Consider the following 24,818-nt stretch of genomic DNA (forward strand, 5'->3'; position numbering starts at 1 on the left):
AGTTGAAATTAAAGCCAGAAAAGAAGTATTTATTAAACTTTGTGCAATATTATGAATAAAGAATCTAAGTCAAGCATTGGTGTCTCATACCCTTGATTCTAGCTACTCAGGAGGCTAAGACTGGAAGATCTCAAAAAGCCTAGGCAGAAATGTCTACTGGACTCCATCTTCAAAGCAACCAGCAAAATGCTGGACTAGAGACATGGCTCAAGTGGTAGAGTACCAGCCATGAGCTGGCAAGCCACTTGATCAATACAGAGCATGAAGTTCTAGGTTTAAGCCTCTGTTCTGGAATATACCCACATCTTCACTCTAGAGATTTTTTCTCTCAAGCTTTAAGCAACAACTGGGCCAAGCTAATTTCATAACACTGACACATTAATACAGAATTTAGATGACGGTTAAATCCATATCCCCTATTTTTATATACTACCAAATATTTTCAGTCATAACACAGTATGTGCTTTTCAAAAATAATTTTTTAAAAAAGGAGAAGTCATTATTTCATCATGAACCAACACTGGAGTAAGAACTTTCAAAATAAAATTACAAAAAAAGACGGTGTATGGTTAAAACTATTAATATGTATTTAAGACAAAGAGTTGGTTTTTCCACAAAAACATAAACAAGGAAAAAAAGAGAACCTAACTTGATTTTGTTTGCCTGCCCAATAGAACGTCCCACCATAATTAGTGCCTACCACCTCTGAAGGGAGGAGCTTAAGCTCAGGGTAACCTCATACAGTCAGAGAAACACAGTATAAATTCCTCAAGGCAGCTCTGCAGAGGCATCTTCACTGCTCACCTGAGCACAAGAGGCCTAGGAATTACTGAGACACCAACTTCAGAACTCATAGCACCCAGGTAAGTGCAGACAATGAAAGTTACTAGTAGATTTCCACACTAGCTTGCTTTCAAGCAAGCACCGATTATTTTGGAGGTTTGCTTGTTTGTCATCTGATTTTTGTTTTTGCAGTGCATGATTCTTAAAAGAAATGGCTTTATATTAAAATGCACACAGAAATATTTGTGTTGATTTCCATGAGATAATTCTAAGGAAACCAGATTGGAAAATTTTGTCCTAAACTGAATTTCAGTGTATTTTGAAACTGTAGGTATTTCAGGTTATATCAAAAATTCTGAATTATTTAGTATAATTAGCTAATGATGATATCCATTTCTACATTCTATTTGTGTGCCTTTTTTGTAAGTCATTTTATTTTCCCTTGATTACCTGAATATGGTTTACAAAAAGAAGGCAAATATTCAAATGACTAAAAATGAATTCCTCATTAATTTATGGAATATATTCAACATATAAAGGATCAGATTTTAAAAGCGGTCAACTGTATGAAGACTTCATCTGTGCAGCATCAGAAAAATGAAACAGGTCAATAACTGTTTGAAACATTCTCTTCTTTTTCAGAGTCCATCTGAGAAAATGCTGCCACAGAGAGCCTTTCTGCTATTCATGTCCTTGAACATGGCTCATGGAAGGTTTTATGATGAGCGATACCAAACACCCACTGGCATAAAAGGCCCACCACCCAACACTAAGACCCAGTTTTTCATCCCTTACAGCATAAAAAGGAATGGTAAGCTGAATTCTATAGTTTACTCTATTGACCAACTGACTGGTACTTTCTACAATCCAAATGGTGATCATGCTAGCAAAATACTTTTACCTCTGCTCTTAATCTGTTTTCAACTTCCTCAATTAGTCCAAATCTTTAAAATAATGTCTGTGGGGAAAGTAAATCTGTACAAGACCTACTAGCATACTAAATATAATTGAAAAGTAGACCTGGAGAATTTCAAAGATTCTTATATATGGAGATTATTTTTCTTTCAGATGATGCCTTTGCACAAATAACTTGGTATAATCCAGAAATCATAATCACGTAAGATTTTAATTATATATAGGATTTTAATTAAAAGCTATTACACTAAGAGACTAGAAGATTAACATATTTAAATATGTAGACATTTCATAAAAGGCATTCAAAACTATATATAAAAACAAAACTGAATTTTATCAAATAAAACCTGATGGGGGGGGCTGGGAGTTTGGCCTAGTGGTTAAAGTGCTTGCCTAGCATGCATGAAGACCCAGGTTCGATTCCTTGGTATCACATACATAGAAAAAAGCCGGAAGTGGTGCTGAGGCTCAAGTGGTAGAGCCTCTAGCCTTGAGAAAGCCCAAGGACAGTGCTCAGGCCCTGAGCTCAAGCCCAGGACTGGCAAAAAAAAAAAAAAAAAACAACCTAAAAAAAAAAAAAAACAACCTCATGGGGGCTGGGAGTTTGGCCTAGTGGTAGACTGCTTGCCTAGCATACATGAAGACCCGGGTTTGAGTCCTCAGTACCACATACATAGAAAAAGCCAGAAATGGTAGAGCTCTAACCTGGAGAAAACCCAAGGACAAGTGCTCAGGCCCTGAGCCCAAGCCCAGGACTGGCAAGGAAAAAAAAAACCCAAAAACCTGATGGCTTCCAATAAATCTAGTAGTCCAAGAAGTATCAGTTTTTAGATTTACACATTCTTATTAAGAGTAGGGATTAAATGTAGACTTAACTGTTACCTATCAGCTGTTAAGACCACAAGTAAATTACTTTACCTTTTGCGTCTTGCTTCCTCATTTATAAAGCATGAAGCAACTATCTCCAATGGCTGCTGAGACCTTCAAATGGTCAAAGTTTGTCATATGTATGTTCAGCTATTAGTACATTGAAAAACTACTAACTAGTTCCACTTCTTCTCTATGGATATAACCCATGATAATTTTATCTCTTCTTGAATCTATTTCTTATCTTATTGGCTTTCTTACTGTGAAGAGTATTGAGATAATATATATTTAAGTAATGTATTAATAACATGTGACAATAATGTAAAATAATAAATATTAAATAATATATAAACATATATGTATACATATGAAGTGAAATATCCTTCAAAAAGGGTGAATGTATTTTCACTAATTCCATTTCAAAGCATCAGTTATAAACTGCTTATAAAATGCCTACTGACTAAGATAATATCATAGTTGTCTTCAAGTTTCTTTTCCAGGTTATTTTTTACTTTATAGTTAGATATTTTGTCCTACAAATACAGCTAGGGCCATCTGCCATAAACTTTAAATATTATGATTTGGGGAACAAACAAAACTTTAAAATTGTCCTTTAAAAAAAGAAACACAAAAGATGTAATATATATTTTCATATATATATATATTTTCATGAAAAGTAGCTTAATATTTAAATAAGAACACATGATATACTTTTAGGTTCTTTAAAATATGGGTAAGAGAAAGAAAAAAGCTAGGAAAGCAATTTTTAAAAAGGACAAAGATAGCTACTCTATTTGGAAGCAAATGCAATTGAAATGTTATACAGTACTGGATTTGAGACTCTCAGATCACAAATTTAGATTTTTTAATATCTTAACAAGATCATATATAATAAAATGCACCATTTAGAAGGTTAATATATTTGTGTCTTCTCACTTAATGTACTGTTCATCATCCTGATTATTTTTGCAGAAAAATGAAAATATCTTAATAACAAATAAAAAGTTTAGAAGTTGTATTTTTATTAAATCTACATGAATTTCTTTGTAATAATGTAAAATTGGACCTCAAATACATTATCATCCTTTGGTGGGCAGTAATGCAGGAACAAAGCCCATCCTTTATACAAGTAAACTGTTGAGTTGAGAAGAGAAATTCAGAGTTCCTGTATAATTCCCAATCCTATCTGTGCAGCACCATCTCACATACCTAGCCACTAGTTCAGTTCATTTTTCTTAAGGATAGTGACATCCTAATCTTATCCTTTCAGATGGCCAACTAAAACAAGGGCTAATCCCCAAGGACTCAGCAGCAGTCAAATTGTTTCTTGCATTGAGAAATGCAGGCTCTGTTAAGGAAATATCCCAAGATACACTTGTCATTGGCGGTCTAGACTCACGTGGTGTCCAGTACAATCGTTCTCAATAAGATTTGCTTCTTCCCTTTGTTTAAACAGTACAACTGTTCCAGTCAGACTATTATTTTAATAGAAAAATGATTCTTAGGTACTGACTTAGCCTACCTAGTTTGTATTTCAAAAAATATGTTGTTGGGACTAGGAGTTTAACCTAGTGATAAGAGTGCTTGCCTAGCATGTACGAAGACCGGGGTTCAATTCCTCGGTACCATGTACACAGAAAAAGCCAGAAGTGGTGCTGAGGACAAATGGTACAGTGGTATCCTTAAGGAAAATCCAAGGACAGTGCTCAGGACAGGCAAAAAAAATTTTTTTTTAAATATGCTATCACAGTTCAGACCAGTAATCAATCTCTTACTATTCATCTACTCTATTCTATTTGTCATGTACTCACATATCTTTAAAATGTAGATGTATCATGGATGTATAGTCATGTCAATCAGTAAGATATGTTTTCATATATGGAAACTTTTCAATAAATTAATTTGGCTCTTTTTCCCTGATACTTTCATCTGAAAAATCCATGGGAAGAGCTGTACATTCAGTTATAAGCTGAAAATATAACTCCAATAACTCAAAATATAAACATACCTAAGTGTAAAGCAATTATTTTTTTTTTTAGAAAATTTGTCTTAAGAATTTGTTGGGTGATTTGCACATAGCAAGCGTTTTCAAATCTCAGGAACAGATCTAGCTAAGAGAGTAATAGTAGCTGTGAAGTCCTACCACTTACATGTGAAACAATTATATGAGAGAACAAAGTTATCTTAATACATTTGCGTATCCACAACTAATAGTTAAAGGGAACTATACTGAAAGGTATTTTAAAAGACAATTGTAATTCATTTCATTTTGTTTGAAACAATTTTCTTTTGGTCTTCTTTTAGCATTTTAAGCCATTAAACAGTTAGAGTTTAAGTCTCTTAATTTTTTTTCAGAAAAGATATGGCTCAGAAGTCACAGCTGTTGGGCAAGGGTGTAGGTTAGTGGTAGAGCACTCAACCTCTCATGTATGGGGCTCTACTGCACCACCACCAAAGACAAAACCAAAAGCACCAAAAACAAAAAGCCACGGTTGTAAGTCAGTTTCGTGTCTTTTGGCCAAAATATTGAACTTACTATAGTATCTACTAAACATTATGATGAGCTACTTTCCAACAAAGGCCCAAATAAGCAGGCATTCTATGTTTTTGAAAATGAACTGCATAGCACATGAGAAGCTTTGCATTACTAGCCATCCCTCTGTGTATTGCTGTATCTCTTAGGTATCCCGGTAAGAGGCGAGCAAGGTATTCCTGGCCCGCCAGGCCCCGCTGGACCTCGAGGACACCCGGGTCCCTCTGGACCTCCAGGAAAACCGGGCTACGGAAGTCCTGGACTCCAAGGAGAGCCAGGATTGCCAGGACCACCGGGATTATCGGCCACTGGGAAGCCAGGTTTGCCAGGGCTCCCAGGAAAGCCAGGAGAGAGAGGGCCATATGGACCAAAAGGAGATATTGGCCCTGCTGGCTTACCAGGACCTCGGGGCCCACCAGGGCCACCCGGAATCCCCGGACCAGCTGGAATTGCTGTGTCAGGAAAACCTGGACAGCAGGGGCCTACAGGCGCCCCAGGACCTAGGGGCTTCCCTGGAGAAAAGGGAGCAGCAGGAGCCCCTGGAGTGAATGGGCAGAAAGGGGAAGCAGGGTATGGTGCTCCTGGCCGCCCAGGGGAGAGGGGCCTTCCAGGCCCTCAGGGGCCCATGGGACCACCTGGCCCTCCTGGCGTGGGGAAAAGGGGTGAGAATGGGTTTCCAGGACAACCAGGCATCAAAGGTGATCGGGGTTTTCCAGGAGAAAGAGGCGCAAGTGGCCCACCAGGTCCGCAAGGCCCTCCAGGGGAGCGAGGGCAAGAAGGCACTGGGAAGCCAGGAGCTGCAGGACTCCCGGGCCAGCCAGGAATTCCAGGGGCAAAAGGCCACCCTGGGATTCCAGGAGCTGATGGGCCTCCGGGGCCTCCTGGCTTCGGGAAGCCTGGTTTGCCAGGTGTAAAGGGACCAAGAGGACCTGCTGGTCTCCCAGGGGGTCCAGGGGCCAAAGGAGAGCAAGGGCCAGCAGGCCATCCAGGGGAGCCAGGACTGCCTGGATCTCCGGGTAATATGGGACCCCAAGGACCCAAAGGCATCCCAGGCAACCATGGGGTTCCAGGCCCTAAAGGTGAGATAGGACCAGTTGGGCCGGCAGGACCTCCTGGGGCTAGAGGATCAAGGGGTCCCCCTGGGTTAGATGGAAAACCAGGATACCCAGGAGAACCAGGGCTCCACGGTCCTAAGGGTAACCCGGGATTACCAGGCCCAAAAGGTGGCCCTGGAGCAGCAGGACCTCCAGGTCTCCCAGGCCCTATAGGTGCAACGGGAGCTAAGGGGATACCTGGACACCATGGTGAAGCTGGTCCAAGAGGCACGCCTGGTACGCCAGGCACCAGGGGTCCCATTGGGCCCCCCGGTATCCCAGGATTCCCTGGGTCTAAAGGTGATCCTGGAAACCCAGGTCCTCCTGGCCCAGCTGGCATAGCAACTAAGGGTCTCAATGGACCCACAGGGCCAGCAGGGCCTCCCGGTCCAAGAGGCCACAATGGAGAGCCAGGTCCTCCAGGGCCTCCGGGACCCCCAGGTCCACCAGGCCAAGCAGCCATGCCTGAGGGCTTTATAAAGGCAGGGCAAAGGCCCAGTTTTTCTGGGATGCCTCTTGTCAGTGCCAACCAGGGAGTAACGGGAATGCCAGTGTCTGCTTTTACTGTTATTCTCTCCAAAGCTTACCCGGCAATAGGTGCTCCCATCCCATTTGATAAGATTTTATATAACAGACAACAGCATTATGACCCAAGAACAGGAATCTTTACCTGCAGGATCCCAGGAATATACTATTTCTCCTATCACATCCATGTGAAAGGCACGCATGCCTGGGTAGGCCTGTATAAGAATGGCACCCCAGTCATGTATACCTATGATGAGTATTCCAAAGGCTACCTGGATCAGGCTTCAGGCAGCGCCATCATCGATCTCACAGAAAATGACCAGGTGTGGCTCCAGCTGCCCAATGCTGAGTCAAATGGCCTATATTCCTCAGAGTACGTCCACTCCTCCTTCTCAGGATTCCTTGTGGCTCCCATGTAAGCCCATTCCCACAGAGCTGATCTAAACTCCTGCTTGAAAAGGTGTTCCCAACCCAATCCCTCCCACAAGATACATACGGAGGTAAGCTGAAAAGAAGGTGAGCTGTATTCGTGTTCCCAAACACAGATTCTGAACTTCCAAACCAAAAAAGATTCCCCCCCTACAAATGAGCAGCAATAGTAAATCCGTGAAGGCCTCCATCGAGTTTTAGTCAGTAGTCGTAAGGCCTTTGGGGAGGGGTTTTCTAGGAATGTATTCAATACTGAAAAATGTTCACTATGAAAGTCCTACTAGGTTAAAAGAAATGATCACAAAATAGACATAGGCTTTTATGTAAGGTTAAGTTTGAGTTCAGAAACTCAGCATGCCTTTTTAAAGTAAGCCCGTTTCTTGGAAACTTTCAGAAGGTATCATATAACTTTGAGAACTTCAATACTTGAATACTCAAATTCAAAAGACACTGTACACCCTAGGATTTTTCTGATGGTGCATTTAGGCTTCCTTGGCCCTTTTCATCAGGAGTGATTCAAATACATAGGTGCATATATACTTTCTGAACCTCTAACAAGAAGCCAAAATACTGTGCAAAAACTAGGCTGAAATGCAAGGTGCTCCAGTCACGAACCTTTATAAGCCTGTATTGCAGAGCGTCTTTTTACATAGCCGGCACAATTTGGAAAAGAGGTGTCCGACCTAGTCTTTATTTATTGAACACAAGTGTGATTAATTTGATTTAACTCCTTTCTGAATCTTGGAAATACAATTTCATGGGTTTCTAGAACATGGTGTGTATGTACCTTGTGCCTCCTTATCCAGTGAATTAGAATTAACATCGAGGGTTTCAATATCTGACCAGATATATTATTTATTTATGCTCTCTGTACTGTATTTTATATTATTGTTTAAAATGTTTAAGCTGTGCCTTACTTCTTAAGCATGAAATGTTTAATCTGCTCATTATCAAGCAATAAAATAACATCATTCGCTTTTGATCTGCATTTTACTTGAAAGCAGCCATTTGCTATTCTCAATCACAGTTTATAAGGCTTTCCATTGTATAAATTAGTGAAGGAAAAATGGTGAATTTGTGGGCAGCTTTTACAGTGTCCTGGGTATGTCTCTTTATTGGGGAAGGATGCCACACAACCTAGCACGCAGTGTAGATAGTGAAGAAGTACCCACAAACCCCATGAAAACTAGGAGGCAAAGTGGACATAAAAAGTGAGATTATCACCTCAAAGCACTGGTTTTCTATTGGAGGGAGAGCAGCAAGTGTCAGAGAAATATATAACTTGAATATTCTGCAATTATTTATTGCCTAAGCAATAAATGATACTTTAGTCACAGTATTTAAATTTATTTTCACAAGCTGATTTACATTAAGAAGGCATATTACATTAATTTTTGTTTTCTCTTTAAACAGTACCAGGATTTTGAACTCAGGGCTACCCTTGATCCATTCCCCTGCCCATTTTCCTTTAGTTATTTTTCTGGTAGGGTCTCATTGTTTTGCCCACAGCCAGTCTTAAGGTGGTAATTCTTCAATCTGTGGCTGCCTGCAGAGCTGGGCTCACATACACTCACTGTCCTGTGCATTGACTCATAGAGAACCTCACCAACTGTTCGCCCAGGCTGACCTCAAATCATGACCCACCCAGTCTCTGCCTTCTGGGTAATTGGGATTACAGGTGTAAGCCCCCATGCCAGTCAAGACATACTATTTTATTTATTTTTTTGAAAGTATTGGGGTGTAAACTTGGCCTCATGCCTGCAAAGTAAACATTACTGCAGAGTCACATCTCTAGCTTTTTTCCCACACTAGATATTGTGAAACAGGGTTGAGTGTGTGTGTGTATGTGTAGTTTTTTTTTTGTCAGTCATGGGAGTTGAACTTAGGGCCTGGTGCTATCCCTAAGCTTTTCAGCTCAAGGCTAGTGCTCAATCACTTTGAGCCACAGCACCACTTCTGGTTTTCTGGTGGTTAATTAGAGTTAAGAGTCTCATGGACTTTTGAGCCTGGGCTGGCTTTGAATCTAAATCCTCAGGTCTTAACCTTCTGAGTAACTAGGATTACAGGTGTGAGCCACTGATGCCCAGCTTAGGGTCATTTTTTTCACCTTTGCCTGTGCCTAAACTGCTATCCTATTTTATGCTTCTCACCATAGCTTGGATAATAGGTGTGTACTACCACCTCTTGCTAACTTTTTGCTCAGGCTAGCCTCAAACTGTATTCTCTCAATCCAGTCTCTCAAAATGCTGGGATTCCAGGTGTGAGCTCACCTGCTCAGCCCGTCATGCATTTTTACGAGTAGATCAAAAGAAAGCATGTTTTTAAGCTGAAAAAGACTGTGAGCAACTACTAGCCAACTAGTTGCCAGTCTGATTCAAACGGAACCAGTAACACCAATGCATCTGAATTCTTAGAACTACTCTTTAGGTAACTCAAGAAAGCCTACAGATTTTAAAAACATAAAATGAGGGGCTGGTAGTTTGGCCTAGTGGTACAGTGCGTGCCTAGCATGCATGAAGACCCGGGGTTCAATTCCTCGGTACCACATACATAGAAAAAAGCTAGAAGTGTTGCTGTGGCTCAAGGGGTAGAGCTCTAGCCTTGAGAAAGCCCAAGGACAGGGCTCAGGCCCTCAGTTCAGTCCCCACAACTGGCAACAAAATAAAATGAAATGAAAAAACAAACAAACAACAATAAAAACAAGCAAACAAAAAAACCCCATTAAACCCTAGGCTTGAGGTTGGCAATGATTCTACCCCTGTTCACTTCCATTACTTAAGCAACAGGCTGACATTTCTACCAGCAGGCATTTTGCCACCTGTCTGTTACTTCTCCACTAGGGAGAAGTGTCACCAAACAGCAGTATTAGAGCTTTAATTCTCACAAAACCACAGAGCAACTCTACTGACAGGCATGTCCAGGACAATTTACCAACCAAGGTCAGCATGCTGGCAATTATGGTCATAAAACACACGAACTTGGGCCAGGAGTTTGGCCTAGTGTTAAAGTGCTTGTCTAGCATGCACAAAGACCCGGGTTCGATTATTTCGTACCACATACATAGAAAAAAGCCAGAAGTGGTGCTGAAGCTCAAGTAGTAGAGCTCTACCCTTGAGAAAGTCCAAGTACAGTGCTTAAACCCTGAGCTCAAGTCCAGGACTGGCAAAAAAACAAAACAAAACAAAACAAAACAAAAGAACGCACAAACTTAAGAACCACTTAAAAAGGTAAGTAGAACAAACTTTATAGCAACACTGAATCCTAAGTAAGGATCACAGTAAAAGAGGCAACTTCTGTATAAATTTACAGACATACAACATGGAACACACATGTATCAGCAACCTTCTCTTCAAGCTACTCACCCTTAAAAGCTGACATTTTAAAATTGTGTTGTATACCAGCAACTATATCCTTCCAAAAATCAAATGTTTTTTGACCACTGTTCTGCTAAAAGGAAAAAAAAATTCCAAATGTAACAAATGCAGTAATTCTGTGTCTTGGCATAGTGGAAAATGCTGGCAAGAAATTACAGTATCACTGTGTTCTAAGGTAGGGATATATATGGCTTAGAAGACATAATGAATCAGTAAAGTGCTCATTCTACTCAATATGCCTTTAGCAACACTCCACAAAAGTCATACACAGGTGAATACACATCATGAGATAGTAACATACAGCTCCTCTGTTCAAAAAATTTATTTATTCAAACTCAAGCAATTTTTAAATTTTTAATTATTATTTATTTTTTAGCCAGTCCTAGGGTTTGAACTCTGGGCTTGGGTGTTAGCTCTGAGCTTGGAGCTCACGGCTAATGCTCTATCACTTGAGCCACAGTTCACTTCCAGCTTTTTGTGGCTAACTGGAGATAAGAGCGTCAAAAACTTTTTTGCCTGGGCTAGCTCTGAATGGCACGCATTAGCTCTTCGCCTCCCGAATAGCTAAAATTACAGGTGTGAATCACCAGTGCCTGGCTACAGAACATATCTAAACACATATGCAAATGTACACTGTTCTATGGCCTTGAGATAACCAAATACATTACTAAATGCACTGTGTCATGATTGGGGCTCAGAGGGCAAAAGCTAATTTAAAGCTCTCAAAGCTTTATTTCAGAATGCAGTGCCCACTTAACCTGGATCAAACTATAAAAAGAGCAGCGAGGGGTGACATTGTCCAAAAAGAAATCCATTCTTTACCTGTAACCCCTCTGTACATCACTTTTATAATAACAATAAAAAAAATAATAAAAGAGCAGCCAACCACAACAGGAGAAGTGAGATTCCAGATCCAAGATTTACATAATCTATAGAGTTTAGGCCAGACAATAAATAAATATTACATAAAAACACATAACTTTATAGCTCTTTGCTTCTTCGGAATCATTAACTGTGTGCCTCATATCAAAACAATTACTAGATAGTTGTATGGAATTATATGTTACATGATACTTAAAGCAAAAATTTCACCTGATTTTTCATGTTTAACATGATATAGCACATTTAAGATATGTAGAATTTGCCTTAATTACTTTTACTTTTCCTCCCCTTGTACTGAAACCAAAACATTTTTCCACATCAAGTTCTGTATTTTATTTTTCTAGACTTTTGCGCCCTCTGCTGGAGAAGAGGTAAGTTTATTTTTCTTGGGAAAAATGGTCACTGTTCTTTCATTTTCCAAAACGTATTTTGACCAAATTCACTATGCTTTTTCTTCTTTAGTCACCTATGTAACCAAGAGGAAACTAAACAAAATCACCACTTGAAAGTGTAACTAAATATATACAACACAGGCTTTGTTTTTAATGATTGCCTACACTTACCTTTGTTAAAGAGTCCACCACTCTAGCACATAGAAGAGCACCTGGCAGGTCAAAGTAGTTATCATAGAAATAATACTTCCCTAAAAACAAAAGATAAATTTAAAATTAAGAACAAATTAATGCCTCATGCAAGTACAATATGCACCAACTTCTCTGAAGAGATACTAGGTTTCATTTAATAATACAAAGGACATTTATTTATCTATCTATTCATCCTATTTACTTATGCACTTATTTCTACTTGAGGCACTGTTTGTTTCATATTTTCCCTTGTGCAACAGCAAAATACGATGGAACCATTGGTTAACAGATTCCATGAGAAATTTTCATAAAGAATTTCAGTTTAAATGGTACCACTACAAGTTACCAGTGCTTTTAAAGTGCTGCTTAAGTTCTAAAGATGCTGTGAGCAGGTTAAAAACATGATATTGACTGGCTGAGCATTCTATCCAAGATTTGTTGTATTTAAAATATCTAAGTCCTGAAAGCAGATGATATCTAGTATCCCACAGTCAATCTGGATGCTATTTTGGACAAAATTCTGGATAGCCAGGATAATGAGAGAATAAAAGCCATGACATGTAGATGATGTACAGTTGCTAGTCTCGGTAAAATTCCAGAATCTCATGGGAGGAAAAAGTAATTAGATTTATTCTAACATTATACCTGAGACCTGGAATACATGTTGTTTTCAGTTATTCTGTTCCTGGACAACACTTCTTACAGCCCTTGTCACAGCCCAGGGACCCAATGTCTGAGTCTAGACTGTACTACTACACAGTGTCAGCCCACCTCAGCCACAACACTGCCACTCACTCTCATTCCCACGCCCTGCAGCCACAGGGCACAAACAATGAGGCGAGAGCCAGCAGATCAACACTCCAGCCTCTTGATAACATAAGATACTGTTTCTGCACTTCTCCAGAAACCTGAGAAAAACCCTCAGGTTTCTAATTATATACTATAATTATTTTGCATATATAAACACACCATACTTAGGTTGTAGAAACACTACAGTTTTTTTTAAAATAATACTTCCCTACAGTTAAAAACAGTCTTTTTTAAAAAGCCATCAGCATATCTTTATTATTTTGCAGAAACACGAAATCTTAAGTATGCCTCACAGGCTGACTGTTGGGGCACCGGACACAGGATTAGAAACACTTAAGAGGGGATAACCTGAGAGCATCTGAAGCATAAGAATGGGCTGTGGATTCAAGCTGTCATCAAGCCCCTACTCAGAAGGCTGAGATCTGAGGATCAAGGTTTGACGTCAGCCTGGGCAGGAACCTCTGTGAGACCCTTATGCCCGGTTATCGGCCACTGAAAAGCTAACAGTGAGCTGTAGCTCAAGTGGTACAGAACTCACCTTGAGCACGCAAACTAAGGGCCAGCATCTAAGCCCTGAGTTTAAGCCCCAGTATCAGAACCAAAACCAAACCAAAACAAAAAAGCACAAAATCACCTTAAACCTAGGGGAGAAAAAAGGGAAGGGGGGGCCTAAGGATCCTAGAATGAAAGAGAGTTCTGGCAAACTGGGGTGGACAATGTAAATACATGTGGAGAGACATGAAAGGAAACAAAAGAGTTAGTATGACTGCTAAAGATGACAGGCTGGCTTAGGGACATGTTATTCCCAAGCACTAATCTTTACTGCAGAACAAGTGCTAGCCAAAGTAGAACCAACCAATTCTTCAGTATAGCTGTGTGGAAATGGTGTCAATGGTATTTTGAACCAACTGCTAAATAGGAAGCAGAAACACCTGAAAATAAATACATCCTACTGCTGCTTGTCATCTGCCCTTGCATGGGTTCCAGGGAGTCTTCTTTGTGTCTTCACATGCAAAGTCCAGGGAGCAAGAACAAAATGGAAATACATGACAGCAGTACACGTGTAAGGCCTACCTGAGCGGCAAGGCATGCCTGTGTCCAACACAAAGTGCTTCCATTCCTTCTTGCCGTACGCCTCTGCCAGCGCCTCTGGATTCATCATTTTGGTGCCATGGCTTGCCCTGGTATGAGAGACCATGCACAATGCTCACCAGGCCTCTCCAATACTTCTGTCTCTACCACTGAGATAACTGATCCCTTCTGCTGCTGGAGCCAAGTTTTGTTCTTCACTGTCTGTTTGTTTTCTTAAGACAAAGCCTTGTTATATAGCCTGGGCTAGCCCGGAACTTGAGTGCTCCTAGCTCAATGTCCCAAGTAACTTGAGATACTTGTCTCAGCTTCCTGAGTGTAGACTACATACCATGCTCATGCTCCCTCCCCGTCCCCCCCACCCGCCTCGTCTTTCCTGTCTCCACACCTCTGTATATTCTGTTATCAACTAGGATAATTCCTAGTCTTCCCTTCTTGCCTCTTTATATGTGTGTGTGTGTGTGTGTGTGTGTGTGTGTGTGTGTGTGTGTGTGTGTGTGTGTGTTCTGGATATCACACACACATACACACACACATTTCAACTAGGGTATTTCCTAGCTCTTCCTCCATTGATCCACTTGATCCACCTATTAGCAAGTGATTGATAGCTTCTACTCTGAGGTCCTTGCTGTGTAGGATAAGATCTTTCATTTGAGAAGCTTTGGTTTAATCAAATGATAAGGAAAAGCTGGGTAGTGGCACATGTGCATAATTCCAGCTACCTAGGAGGCTGAGACAGGAGGATAAAAGGTTCCAAGCCAGATTGGGTAAACTGACCTGACCTGTCTCAAACAAACAAGAAAAAATAGATCCAGTGTTATAGCTCCTAACAGAGCCCCAAGGCCTTGGGTTTAATCAATCTCATACATAAGAAAAAGAGATATGAGAGGGCAGGAGCATGGCCTAGTGGTAGTGTGCTTGTCTAGCATAAACAAAGGCCTGGGTTAGACTCCCAGGTACCACATACACAAAGTGGCGCTGTGGCTCAAGTGGCAGTATGCCAGCCTTGAGCAAAAAGTGTCCAAGGACAGTACCGAGGCCCTGAGTTCAAGCCCCAGGGCTGGCAAAAAAAAAAAGATATGAAAATATCACTGGAAGAAATAGAAAGCAATGGCGTGGACTGGGTGGGAAGCCAGCTCAGCAAGAAACCAGCAGTCAAGAGAATAGCAGAGTTACAGCAACACAGCAGGCACCTGGTGACAGAAGGTGGCCATGAGCACAGCAAGCTGAGGAAAAGAGAGGGGATAACCAGCTCACCGAAGGGCACAGCACAGCCAGAAGCACACTGGGAAGCAGAAGGAAAAATGTAGCAAAGAAGAGCAAGGGAGGAAAGTAAGTTTTTCCTATGCTTCAAATATTAGTTTTGCATCACTTGGGCCTTACTAAGAGAACTCCAGTTGCCTAAAAAAAAACACATGCAAATAAATGACAAAATACAGAGGTGAGGAGGCCATCTAGAAGCATCTTTGGGGAAAGTTTGGGGAAGTCTGGGAAAAGAATTTCTCTTCTACAAAATGAATGACATTTCAAGAGTATATACTGGGGCCCTGTGCTCACAGTCTCCTTGGCTCTGAGCATACTAGTACTAAAGGCCTAGTTTCATGGTCATGTTGATGGGAGGACACTATTAGTAGTTGGGAAAGAATAGTTTCTTACTCCTTACAGGTCTCTTTAAGACTCAGAACAATGAGAACAGCTACTTTCTTACTGCTTTTCATGCCCTGACCAATACTGGAGGGTGTGGTACACTCAGCAGAGAAAACAAAGAGTGTGGGAAAAAAGAGAGGCAAAAGAAAAGCAGTTGGGGGCCAGGAGTTTGACCTAGTGGTAGAGTGCTTGCCTAGCATACACAAAGACCCAGGTTCGATTCCTTGGTACCACATACATACAAAAAAAGCCGGAAGTGGTGCTGAGGCTCTAGTGGTAGAGCCCTACCCTTGAGAAAGTCCAAGGACAGTGCTCAGGCCCTGAGCTCAAGCCCAGGACTGGCAAAAAAAAAAAAAAAAAAAGAACAACGGGCCGGGAGTTTGGCCTAGTGATAGAGTGTTTGCCTAGCATGCACGAAGACCCGGGTTCGATTCCTCGGTATCATATACACAGAAAAAAGCCAGAAATGGTGCTGAGGCTCAAATGGTAGAGCTCTAGCCTTGAGAAAGTCCAAGGACAGTGCTCAGGCCCTGAGCTCAAGCCCAGGACTGGCAAAAAAAAAAAAAAAAAAAAAAGCAGTTGGTCAGATTTAGAACGATGCAGAAAAAACTTCCAGAACGAGCATGGACACACATGAGCCTTGAGGAAAGGAGGAATAGATACACAGACAATCAACTCGAACCCCAATAGTGATTCTCTTCTTCTGTTAAAAAAAAGCCCTAATTTATCTAGGCACCTACACATCCAACTGAAACATTATAATTTCTAGGCCTTTATATAATACAGGTATTCAAGACATACAGCAAGTTGTTAACTCTATAACTCTAATAGTTATAGTTCCTTGTAATTATTTCTAATGAGCCAAACTTAAAAGGAATTGAGCATTTAAACCCAAAGCTCACAAAAATATTTTGAAATATTTCAAACAATTCATACAGAAACTTTTCAGGAAGACAGATTATCTGTCAATGATTGAAACAATAATCTTAATTACATGAACATACCTTAATGATCATGTGCTAAGAGAGTTAGGTGTCCTAGAGAAAGCCATGTTTCATTTCACTGCTAATTTTTATTACCTGAGCACAGTGCCATTATCTGCAAGTTTAATGAAGGTTCCATCTTCCAGATCCAATACTAAACCTTTGCAACTAAAATAGAAAAGTTAAATTTTAATTAATTCATATATTTAGCCATTGCTCTGTATTTTTTTAAAGTTATAGTGCTAAAAAAAGGATTCTCCTGCTTAGGCAAATGAGGTATTAATCAAACAAGTGAGAATATTTAAGACTGTAAAATTAAATATTCACCACAAAAGAGATACAGAAGATAAACTGAAAGTTAGACACACATAGGGAAACATGTTTACAAAATCTTTAGGCATTTAACAAATGAATGTGAAATTCAAACAAGAATAATAATAATAAAAAGGAACACCATTCTATGCCTCTGTAAAAATATACAGGTGCAGCTACTCAGGAGACAAAAAATAGGGAGGAATATAGTTTTAGGCGAGGCTGGCCAAAAGTTAACAAGACTTCTTCTCAACAAACAAGCGGGTGTGGTAGTAGGTACGTGTAATTCCAGAATTCAGGGGGAAAACACAGTAAAATCACAGTATGAGGCTGGCCCTGGACAAAAAGCCCAAATCCCTATCTGAAAAGTAACTAAACTATAACTCAGGTAATAGGATGCCTTCTAAGGAAGTGCGAAGTCCTGAGTTCAAACCTCAGTATTGTCAAAAAAAAAAACAACAACAAAAGGTGCAAATGTTTTTTCTTGATCATAAAAACATGTCCAAACACACATATTTATACTTACAAGATAACCTCTCGGCCACAGTGTTCTCTATACTAATTAGCATTTGCCTCATTGTAAGTACAGTTATAAGAAGTTGCTCCTTGAGCAAGGCATACTATTAAAAACCAGTATGAGTGGTCAAAGTTGTAGCACTTTTGCTACGAAAAGCTTGTGGGATTTGGGGAGTGAAGTGAATTCAGATTCATTATATGAATAATTAATACCAAGAGGGGTAGTGGCTACAGATATGGAGTCAAACAAAAATGAAAGGGCACTTTACAGTCAATATTTGCTTTCATCCACAATACACTTCAGAGCTAATATTTTCACATAGTAAGAGCTTTCTGCTGCTTCTTTGTGTGTACATAAAGGATCTATGAAAAGACCAACCAAATATTGGAGGAATGTATAATAGATGAACATTCTTTAGGATTATTAATTTAAATTAATCTTTTCTTTCATTCCTTCCCTCCTTCCTTCTTTCCTTTTCTTTCTTTCTTCCACCTACCCACCGATTTTCTGTCTATCTACCTACCTACTTACTATCTATCTACCTACGTATCAATTTACCTACCTATTACTCAGGCTAGACCCCAATTCCTGGGCTGAAGTGATCTTCCTATCTCTGCCTTTGGAGTGGCTGGAACTACTCCACACACTACCACATCTGCTAAACTAAACAATGTAAAGTAGTTAATGATTTTTGCTTTTGCTCCTTAAATAAGAGAGAAAAAGGGGGAAAAAAGCTCTGAAAGTTGAGAATACTGTATTGAGAGAATCAGACAGGATTGTCTCTCCAAATACGCTAATCCAGTCACTTGCTCAAAGCAGATCAATTCTCTTATAGTTCTTTATACGAAGGATAAAACAAAAAACGCCTTTTTCATTAAGATGAGAACTTTAGTTTTTAATAAACATTTAAACCCTTAGTTATTACAATTTAATCCATAAAAATATCCGAATTAGTCACACAGACTCAGCTCATTTTCACATATAATTAATTCAAAACTTTAAAGATAGAAAACACTTTAATTCAATTAAAGACAAAACTTTTAGTTTAGAAGACATTTTGCCTTTGGACTCAACTTCATATTTCACTTTATAACTTCACCTGAGGAAGTGTATTTTATCAGCAACAATTAAGCCATATTTAAAAAAAATAAAAAGAACTTACCAGAAATCCCAGTCCTCAGGTGTCACGGTGAGCAATTCCTTATCATACCCTTTCTCCTTCACTAGGAACTGAGCAAAGCTGTTATAAATGAGCTGCAAATAAAGAAAGGGGAAAAATTATAAAATTCGCTTTTCTTTCTTAATATCATGGACATGAAAAACTAATGGAATTGCTGATGGGGGAAATGACTATAAAGTTCTGCAATTCAACCCATAAGAAATATGTCCACTTCTAAAGGGAAGGGGGGAAAGCAACATGGGGGAGGGATGGAGGAATTAAATGGGGACAAAAACATGAGAAGGGGTATCAATGTGTGTGAAGTAATGCACTTTCTATCTGGAGAATATAACTGTAACCCTTCTACTAATTACAGTAAAAATGATTTTAAAAAGAGATATATCAACTTCTGCAACCTCCAGGTAATTGTCCTGTGCAAAATTATACCATCAACAAAGAATTAACAAGCAAGGACAATGAATAATCTTATTGCTAAATTCTGAGAGATTCGAGATCATCATTAAGACCTGATACTGCTTAAATTGTCAAATATGTCATCAAGACAATAAACAGGTCCACTCTGTCACTGTATTTGTTTTTGATGTATCCTTACCAAAAGGTCCAATCTCAGAGGTGAACTATGGTGGGGACTGAGCAGATGTCTTAGAGGAAGGATCAGGAGGTATTTATCAGATATAGGAAGTTATCTTATGCTTCAGCAAAAGAAAAGCAATGGAGGACAAGGAACAAGAGGAGAAGCCTTCAGAAAGCCAAATAAAATTACAAACACATAGGTGAATGTCATTTTCTGATGACATTTTTTTTCGGGGCGGGGGGAGGAATAAGCCCATTCCATGCAATCTTTGGGATATTACATATACTAACATTTTTGTGATGTGAAATTCAGATTCAACTAGGTGGGCTGTATTCTCTGCTAACCCTGGCAACTCTATAATCTTGCTTGCTGGAAAATGAGGTTACTCTTAAAAATTGGAAGACTTCTCCAGTCAGATGCCTAGCTTGCCCTGCCCGCTTTCCCTCCCCACCCCAAAAAAGAATTGAAAGACTAGGCAAGGCTGAGCCCTTTATGGTTAATAATGGTAGGAGCTGACCATGGCTTTTCTTTCAGAGGGCACACGTCCTCCCACCTGCTAAACACCTGATCTCCCAATCACAGACCCTGCCTAGTACTAGAACTGCAGCCCTAGGGGGTAGGTATATAACCAGTGAGTCCCAAAGGGGAGGGGACATACCCAAATCTGCAAATGTAGGACACTGTGCACTTGTTAAAGTGTCCATGAGACAGGAGAGGAACTCAGTGCTGCAAGATGCAATGGGCCCTGGCTGACTTTTCCAGAATCATCTGCAATGGTCCACCCGGCAGTTCCTGCTGTGACTCCTCTCCAGTCCCTTTTGAGTCTCCGCCTCAAAAGTGCGCTATGTACATCCTCACCCACAAATCCAACCGCTGCATGTGGGGAGCTCGTCTTGGGTCTCTCTTCCATACTTTCCAGGACTGTACTGTACAACAGCATGGTGGCGAGAGTCAGAAACCCAAGCCACCCCATCACACTGAGCAACCCTGGCTAAGATACTTCACCTTTCTGTTCCTTGTGGTCCTGTCTCTGTATAGTGACTGGTGATGAGATCCTTCCACCAGGTTCAGCAGCTGTGTCATGTTGTTATTAAAACCCTGTTACTTAGTCAACTACACACAATTATTTTCTGAACCTAGTAGGTACAATACATTAACACTGGCTAATATTAAGGAGACAGACTCTAGAGGAAGACTCTAAGAAGTAAACAGGAAATGGTAAACAACACACACATGTGGTGAATGCATGGAGATGGTACATTGTAAGGGAAACCCTGGGGTGGGAAGACAGAATAGGGAAATGACAAGGGATAATTTCCCCCAGGAAACAGTATTTCAGATGAGATATGGTAAGGACAAAGAGTCATTGTGAGGAAAGGAGGAGGTCCACCACAGACAGGCAGTGATTGATTTCTGTACCCTCAATTCAGGTGCACAGCACATTGTGACACTTAATAAAATTGTTTTGTTGTTTTTGTTGTTACTTTTTTTTTTTAACATAAGACAGGACTCAACTCACATGGTTAGTTTTTAACCTTTAAACATCACTCAGATTCAGTAAGGAGTATTTTGTCTTTAAGGCTCTTCTTTGTTGACATTTTATGCTCTCAACTGCACTGAATTTGCTGATGTCACGACAGTGGTATAACAATGTGCTTTACAAATGAAAATGAGTATTGAAGAAGGGCTTTGGAAAATGTAAACCAGGCAGGAAAATACTAATCAAATCCAAGCCATGTGGGGAAAAGGGGCTTAAAAAAGCCAAAATGTAAAGAAAAACCATTGAATACTCAATATAATAACTAAGGAAAACAGACCTTTGTAGAAGGAAAGCAGTAAATTACAACAGCACGGAAAATATAAATTGTGCGTGTGCTTGAATTTAGGACCTCACAGTCCCTTAGCTTTTTTGCTCAAGCCCAGCACTCTACCACTTGATCCACAACTCCACTTTGGCTTTTCTGGTGGTTAAGTGGATAAAGTTTAATGATTCTCCTGCCTGGGCTAGTTTTGAACCTTGATCCTCAGATCTCAGCCTCCTGAGTAGTTCGGTTTACAGGTGTGAGCTACTGGCTCCTCTGGGTTTTGATTTTTCAATATGTGATGAACCCATGAGGTTGTGACTAAAGAGCAATGTTGGCTGATGTCTGTCTCAGTGACCAGGGAACGCTACCCTTAAGTTGTGAGGTTTCCAAAGTTAAAGTTGTGAGGTTTCCAAAGTTTTGGTGGGCACTATAAAACAAAAAAACCACCACCACCAACAACAAAAAAAATCCCACTTTTTTCAGGCACTGATAGAGATCATCCATCATCCTTGCAATGATCTTCTGAGCTAAGCCCAGTTTTTAGCCTCATTTTACTGATGGGGAAAGAGGAAGAACGCAGGTTTTTAGCTGTCCCAAATTTCAGCTCCAGCCACAGTGGAGCTAGTGTGTGAAGGGAGTCCCTGTGGTGCAGACTCCTCCTATTAATTACCACGCTCCTAACCAACCAGTTGCCTGTCTGAACGCTCAGATCTTCCACTGCAATGTTAATTCTTCAAGCTCTGGTGAAACCAGAGGAATTGGAGGAGTGAGGGCAAGCCACAGGCATGTACAGCTAGCTCATCATGTCATGATATCCATTTCCACTTTCCTCTGCACTGAAACAAGTTTAAATTCCACGAGCTTCTAGCTTTACAAAAAGCCCGGAGCACTTAGTAGGTTTTTTTTTTTCCTTTCGCTTTGGACAAGAGAAGGGCCATGAATTACATGACTTTATCCAGCCAGTACTCTGTGCACTACAAAATCTCTCCCAGGCTGCTGGTGTTTAAACTCTGACGGGTGATCGCTTGGACGTGCACAAGGAATCCCCCCCACCCCCACGACCCCCGCTAACCAAACCCAATACGCGGTGCATCCAACGCCCAGCGTGCAGAGGCCACCAGCGCAGAAGGTGCAGGGCCTGGCATCTGCAGACACCGCCGGCTGTTCCGGCCCCGGCCTTCCGCAGCGCTAGGAAGCCTGGCTCCGGCCCGCTCCGGCATGCCCAGCCTCCCTCCCGTCCCCCCACCTGGCTGGGCCCGGGGCTGGGTTCCCCGCGGGCCCGCGGGGCGCTGGCGGTACTGCACTTCCGCCCTGCGCGCGCGCGCCGGGCGGGGCGCGTTTGGCGCTCGGGCGCGGCGGGCGGCCCCGGGGAGGGCAGCGCGGCCGCCATGGAGGCGAAGCCGGGCGAGGCGGCCCGCGCCACTCACCGGGGCGCTCTCGGGCAGATTGTAGCGACACAGCGTGTGGTCCAGATCGAAGCCGACCACGTCGCAGGCAGCCAGGGAGAAGTGCTGAGCCATGGTGGCCCCGGGCAAGGAACACGAGGGGACGCGGGGAGCGCGCGGGAGGGCCGGCGGGCGGGGACGGACCCGGCGGGACCGCAGCGGGCGGCACTGCGGGGCGGGGCGGCCGGGCACCCGCGGGGCGGCTCCCGGAGCCTCCCGAGTCCTCGAGCGCCGCCCCTCGTCGCGCTGCTCCCCGCCCCCTCGCGCTGCGCCCGGCGCCGCCCCCAGCGCGGCTCCGGCAGGGTCCAGGGAGGAGGATCGCCCGGGACGCCCGCGGCCCTGGCCCGACGTCCTCCCTGTTCCCGGCTTGGAAGTCCCAAGGGCGGGAGGAGAGTTGAGCGGCGCAGCCCGCAGGAGAGTTCCTGCAGACTGAACGGGGACTCCCGCAAACCCCACCCTCTATTCGTGCCTGCGGGATTGTGCAATGTAGTGGAGAGACCTCCACCCACAGACAGACATCCCACCCAGCCACTGGCCTGCAGTTTGGCAGGGCTTTTCACCCACGTGATCTCTCTCGTGGTGGATTAATTATAAGGCTTTATATTCTGTTCCATACATTGTTTAGGTGAAAAGCAGACCTTCTACCAATCCACTGGAGTGCACACACAACACGTACATGTATATGATATATGCTAATATATCGTTTATACATTTCTAATATATCTATATGGATATAGCTATAAAATCTATAGCTGTATATTCTCAAGAACCACTTCCTCCAATCCTGCTTGGCTAGGGATGGTTGTTATTTGATGATCTTGCTTTTAATTGTAATTATTTTTTTCTATGAAGTCACATTAGAAAACTCCATTGAATTACATAGAATACACTACTAGAAAGAGAAATTTTCAAGTAGAAAGTTTTAGTATAACATGATTTTAACGACAAATTGCTCAGTTCCTCAGGGACTAGTGCATATAATTAGTATCATTTTAGATACAAAGGAGTGGTTAAGTCATTTTTGGCAATGGATGCTGTAGGGTACCTGATTCAGAGTTCCTGGATGTGGAGAACAAATTAAAATCTTAGCTATACAGTTCCTCACTTAAAAGTGAAAATGCAAATCTAATATCTTTATATTTTGGTTTGAAGTTTAAAAGAACAGTTGATTGAATGGGAAAACCAGTAGTCATTATATGATGAAAATATAATGGATCAAAAACTTAACTCATAGATACTAAATCTTAAGAGGCAGATAGACAAAGGGATTCATTTTGCTCAATAGATAGTGCAGTCAGGAAGGACTCTTCTAATACTTAGTGGACTCATTTGAATAAGTTGAGAATTTAGTCTGTCATAACCTTTAAAACACATCTTTGGAACAGGAACAGGAAAGAATCCTCAAGAAGACTGAGCTGTTCAATAAGAGCCCAACAACCAGTTCTTTTTTGTCTGTGAACTAGAAGGGGAAATATGCTACACTTTTGCAAATCCCACCCATTTCCTTTTTCCTTTCTGTTGGTCATGGGGCTTAAACCTTCAGCCTTTCTTTTTGTCATCAGCACTGGCATACCTGCCTAAATCACACTCCTTGGTTGACTATGCATCTAAGACAACAAGTCTCCTTGGAAGAGATCTTATTTTAGGATGGGGACAGGCCCATTAACAGTTCTCTTAGTTTGGCAAATATCTGAGTACATTGATTTTCAGAAGGAAAAGTATAATAGGTTTGCATCTTCATGACTTAGCACTTTTTTTTTCCTTTACAAATCTCCCTCGGTATGCAGAACTGGGAATAGAAAATTCTTTGTCGGGAAGGTGGAGATGGAATACCCAGCTTTCTCTCTCAGAAATAAAATTATTCTGTTTCCCTCAGGTGGCCATGGGTGTGGAGTAGACAATTAGGCAAGTTCCTCTACAATCATATTTGTTTGCATATTTCTTATGCACCCAGAAACCTTACTTGTGGGAAAGGTTCACAAACTATCCAATCTCATCTTTCTGGAGAGAGATATTCTTCAACTCCACACACTATTTTCTTTCTACCATCTGCCATCTCAGTGTGATTCCTCCAAGAACAAGTGTCCACTTTTCCATCATGTTTATACATGACGAGCCCCAAGCCTCAATACTAGCATTATCTGCATCTCATAAAGTTTATTTCTAAATAATGATGCTTCCTTTTCCTTGCACATTAAACTTTTATAAAATAACATAGTTTCTTAGAAATTATCTATTAAAGGTTTATGTTTGGGAAGAGGCTTAGTGGCAGAGGGCTTGCTTGCCTAGCATGCATGAAGCCCTGTTTCAATTCCTTAGTATAACATAAGCAGAGAAAGCTGGAAGTGGTGCTGGTGCTAGCGTTGACCCAAAGAAGCTCAGGGACAGTGTCCTGAGTTCAAGACTGGCAAGAAAGTGTTGTTTTTTCTTTTACTCATATATCAATCAGTTTCGGTGATTATTGTCAGTA

General features: G+C 41.3%; 2 protein-coding genes across 2 annotated transcripts in view; one reads left to right on the forward strand and one right to left on the reverse strand.

Moving 5' to 3' along the window:
- Window positions 1-22,453, reverse strand: part of Nt5dc1 (5'-nucleotidase domain containing 1) — a 94,879-nt gene extending 72,426 nt beyond the window's left edge. Inside the window, exons 1-6 of the mRNA XM_090338252.1 lie at window positions 22,331-22,453; window positions 18,507-18,598; window positions 16,612-16,683; window positions 13,871-13,977; window positions 11,966-12,045; window positions 10,509-10,590 (exon numbers count right to left, since the gene is read on the reverse strand). Of these exons, the coding sequence (XP_090194378.1) occupies window positions 10,509-10,590; window positions 11,966-12,045; window positions 13,871-13,977; window positions 16,612-16,683; window positions 18,507-18,598; window positions 22,331-22,423 (526 nt within the window). The 5' untranslated portion in view covers window positions 22,424-22,453. The remainder of the gene's footprint in view (window positions 1-10,508; window positions 10,591-11,965; window positions 12,046-13,870; window positions 13,978-16,611; window positions 16,684-18,506; window positions 18,599-22,330) is intronic.
- Col10a1 (collagen type X alpha 1 chain) lies at window positions 1,441-7,171 on the forward strand. The gene is made up of 2 exons (XM_090337682.1): window positions 1,441-1,594; window positions 5,248-7,171. The coding sequence occupies exons 1-2, from the start codon at window positions 1,441-1,443 to the stop codon at window positions 7,134-7,136; spliced, it is 2,043 nt and encodes a 680-aa protein (XP_090193808.1). The 3' UTR covers window positions 7,137-7,171.
- Window positions 22,454-24,818: the final 2,365 nt, after the last annotated feature.

This window comes from Megascapheus bottae, chromosome 8 (assembly GCF_031878675.1).
Source record: "Megascapheus bottae isolate mThoBot1 chromosome 8, mThoBot2.hap1, whole genome shotgun sequence".
In the NCBI taxonomy this organism is placed as follows: domain Eukaryota; kingdom Metazoa; phylum Chordata; class Mammalia; order Rodentia; family Geomyidae; genus Megascapheus; species Megascapheus bottae.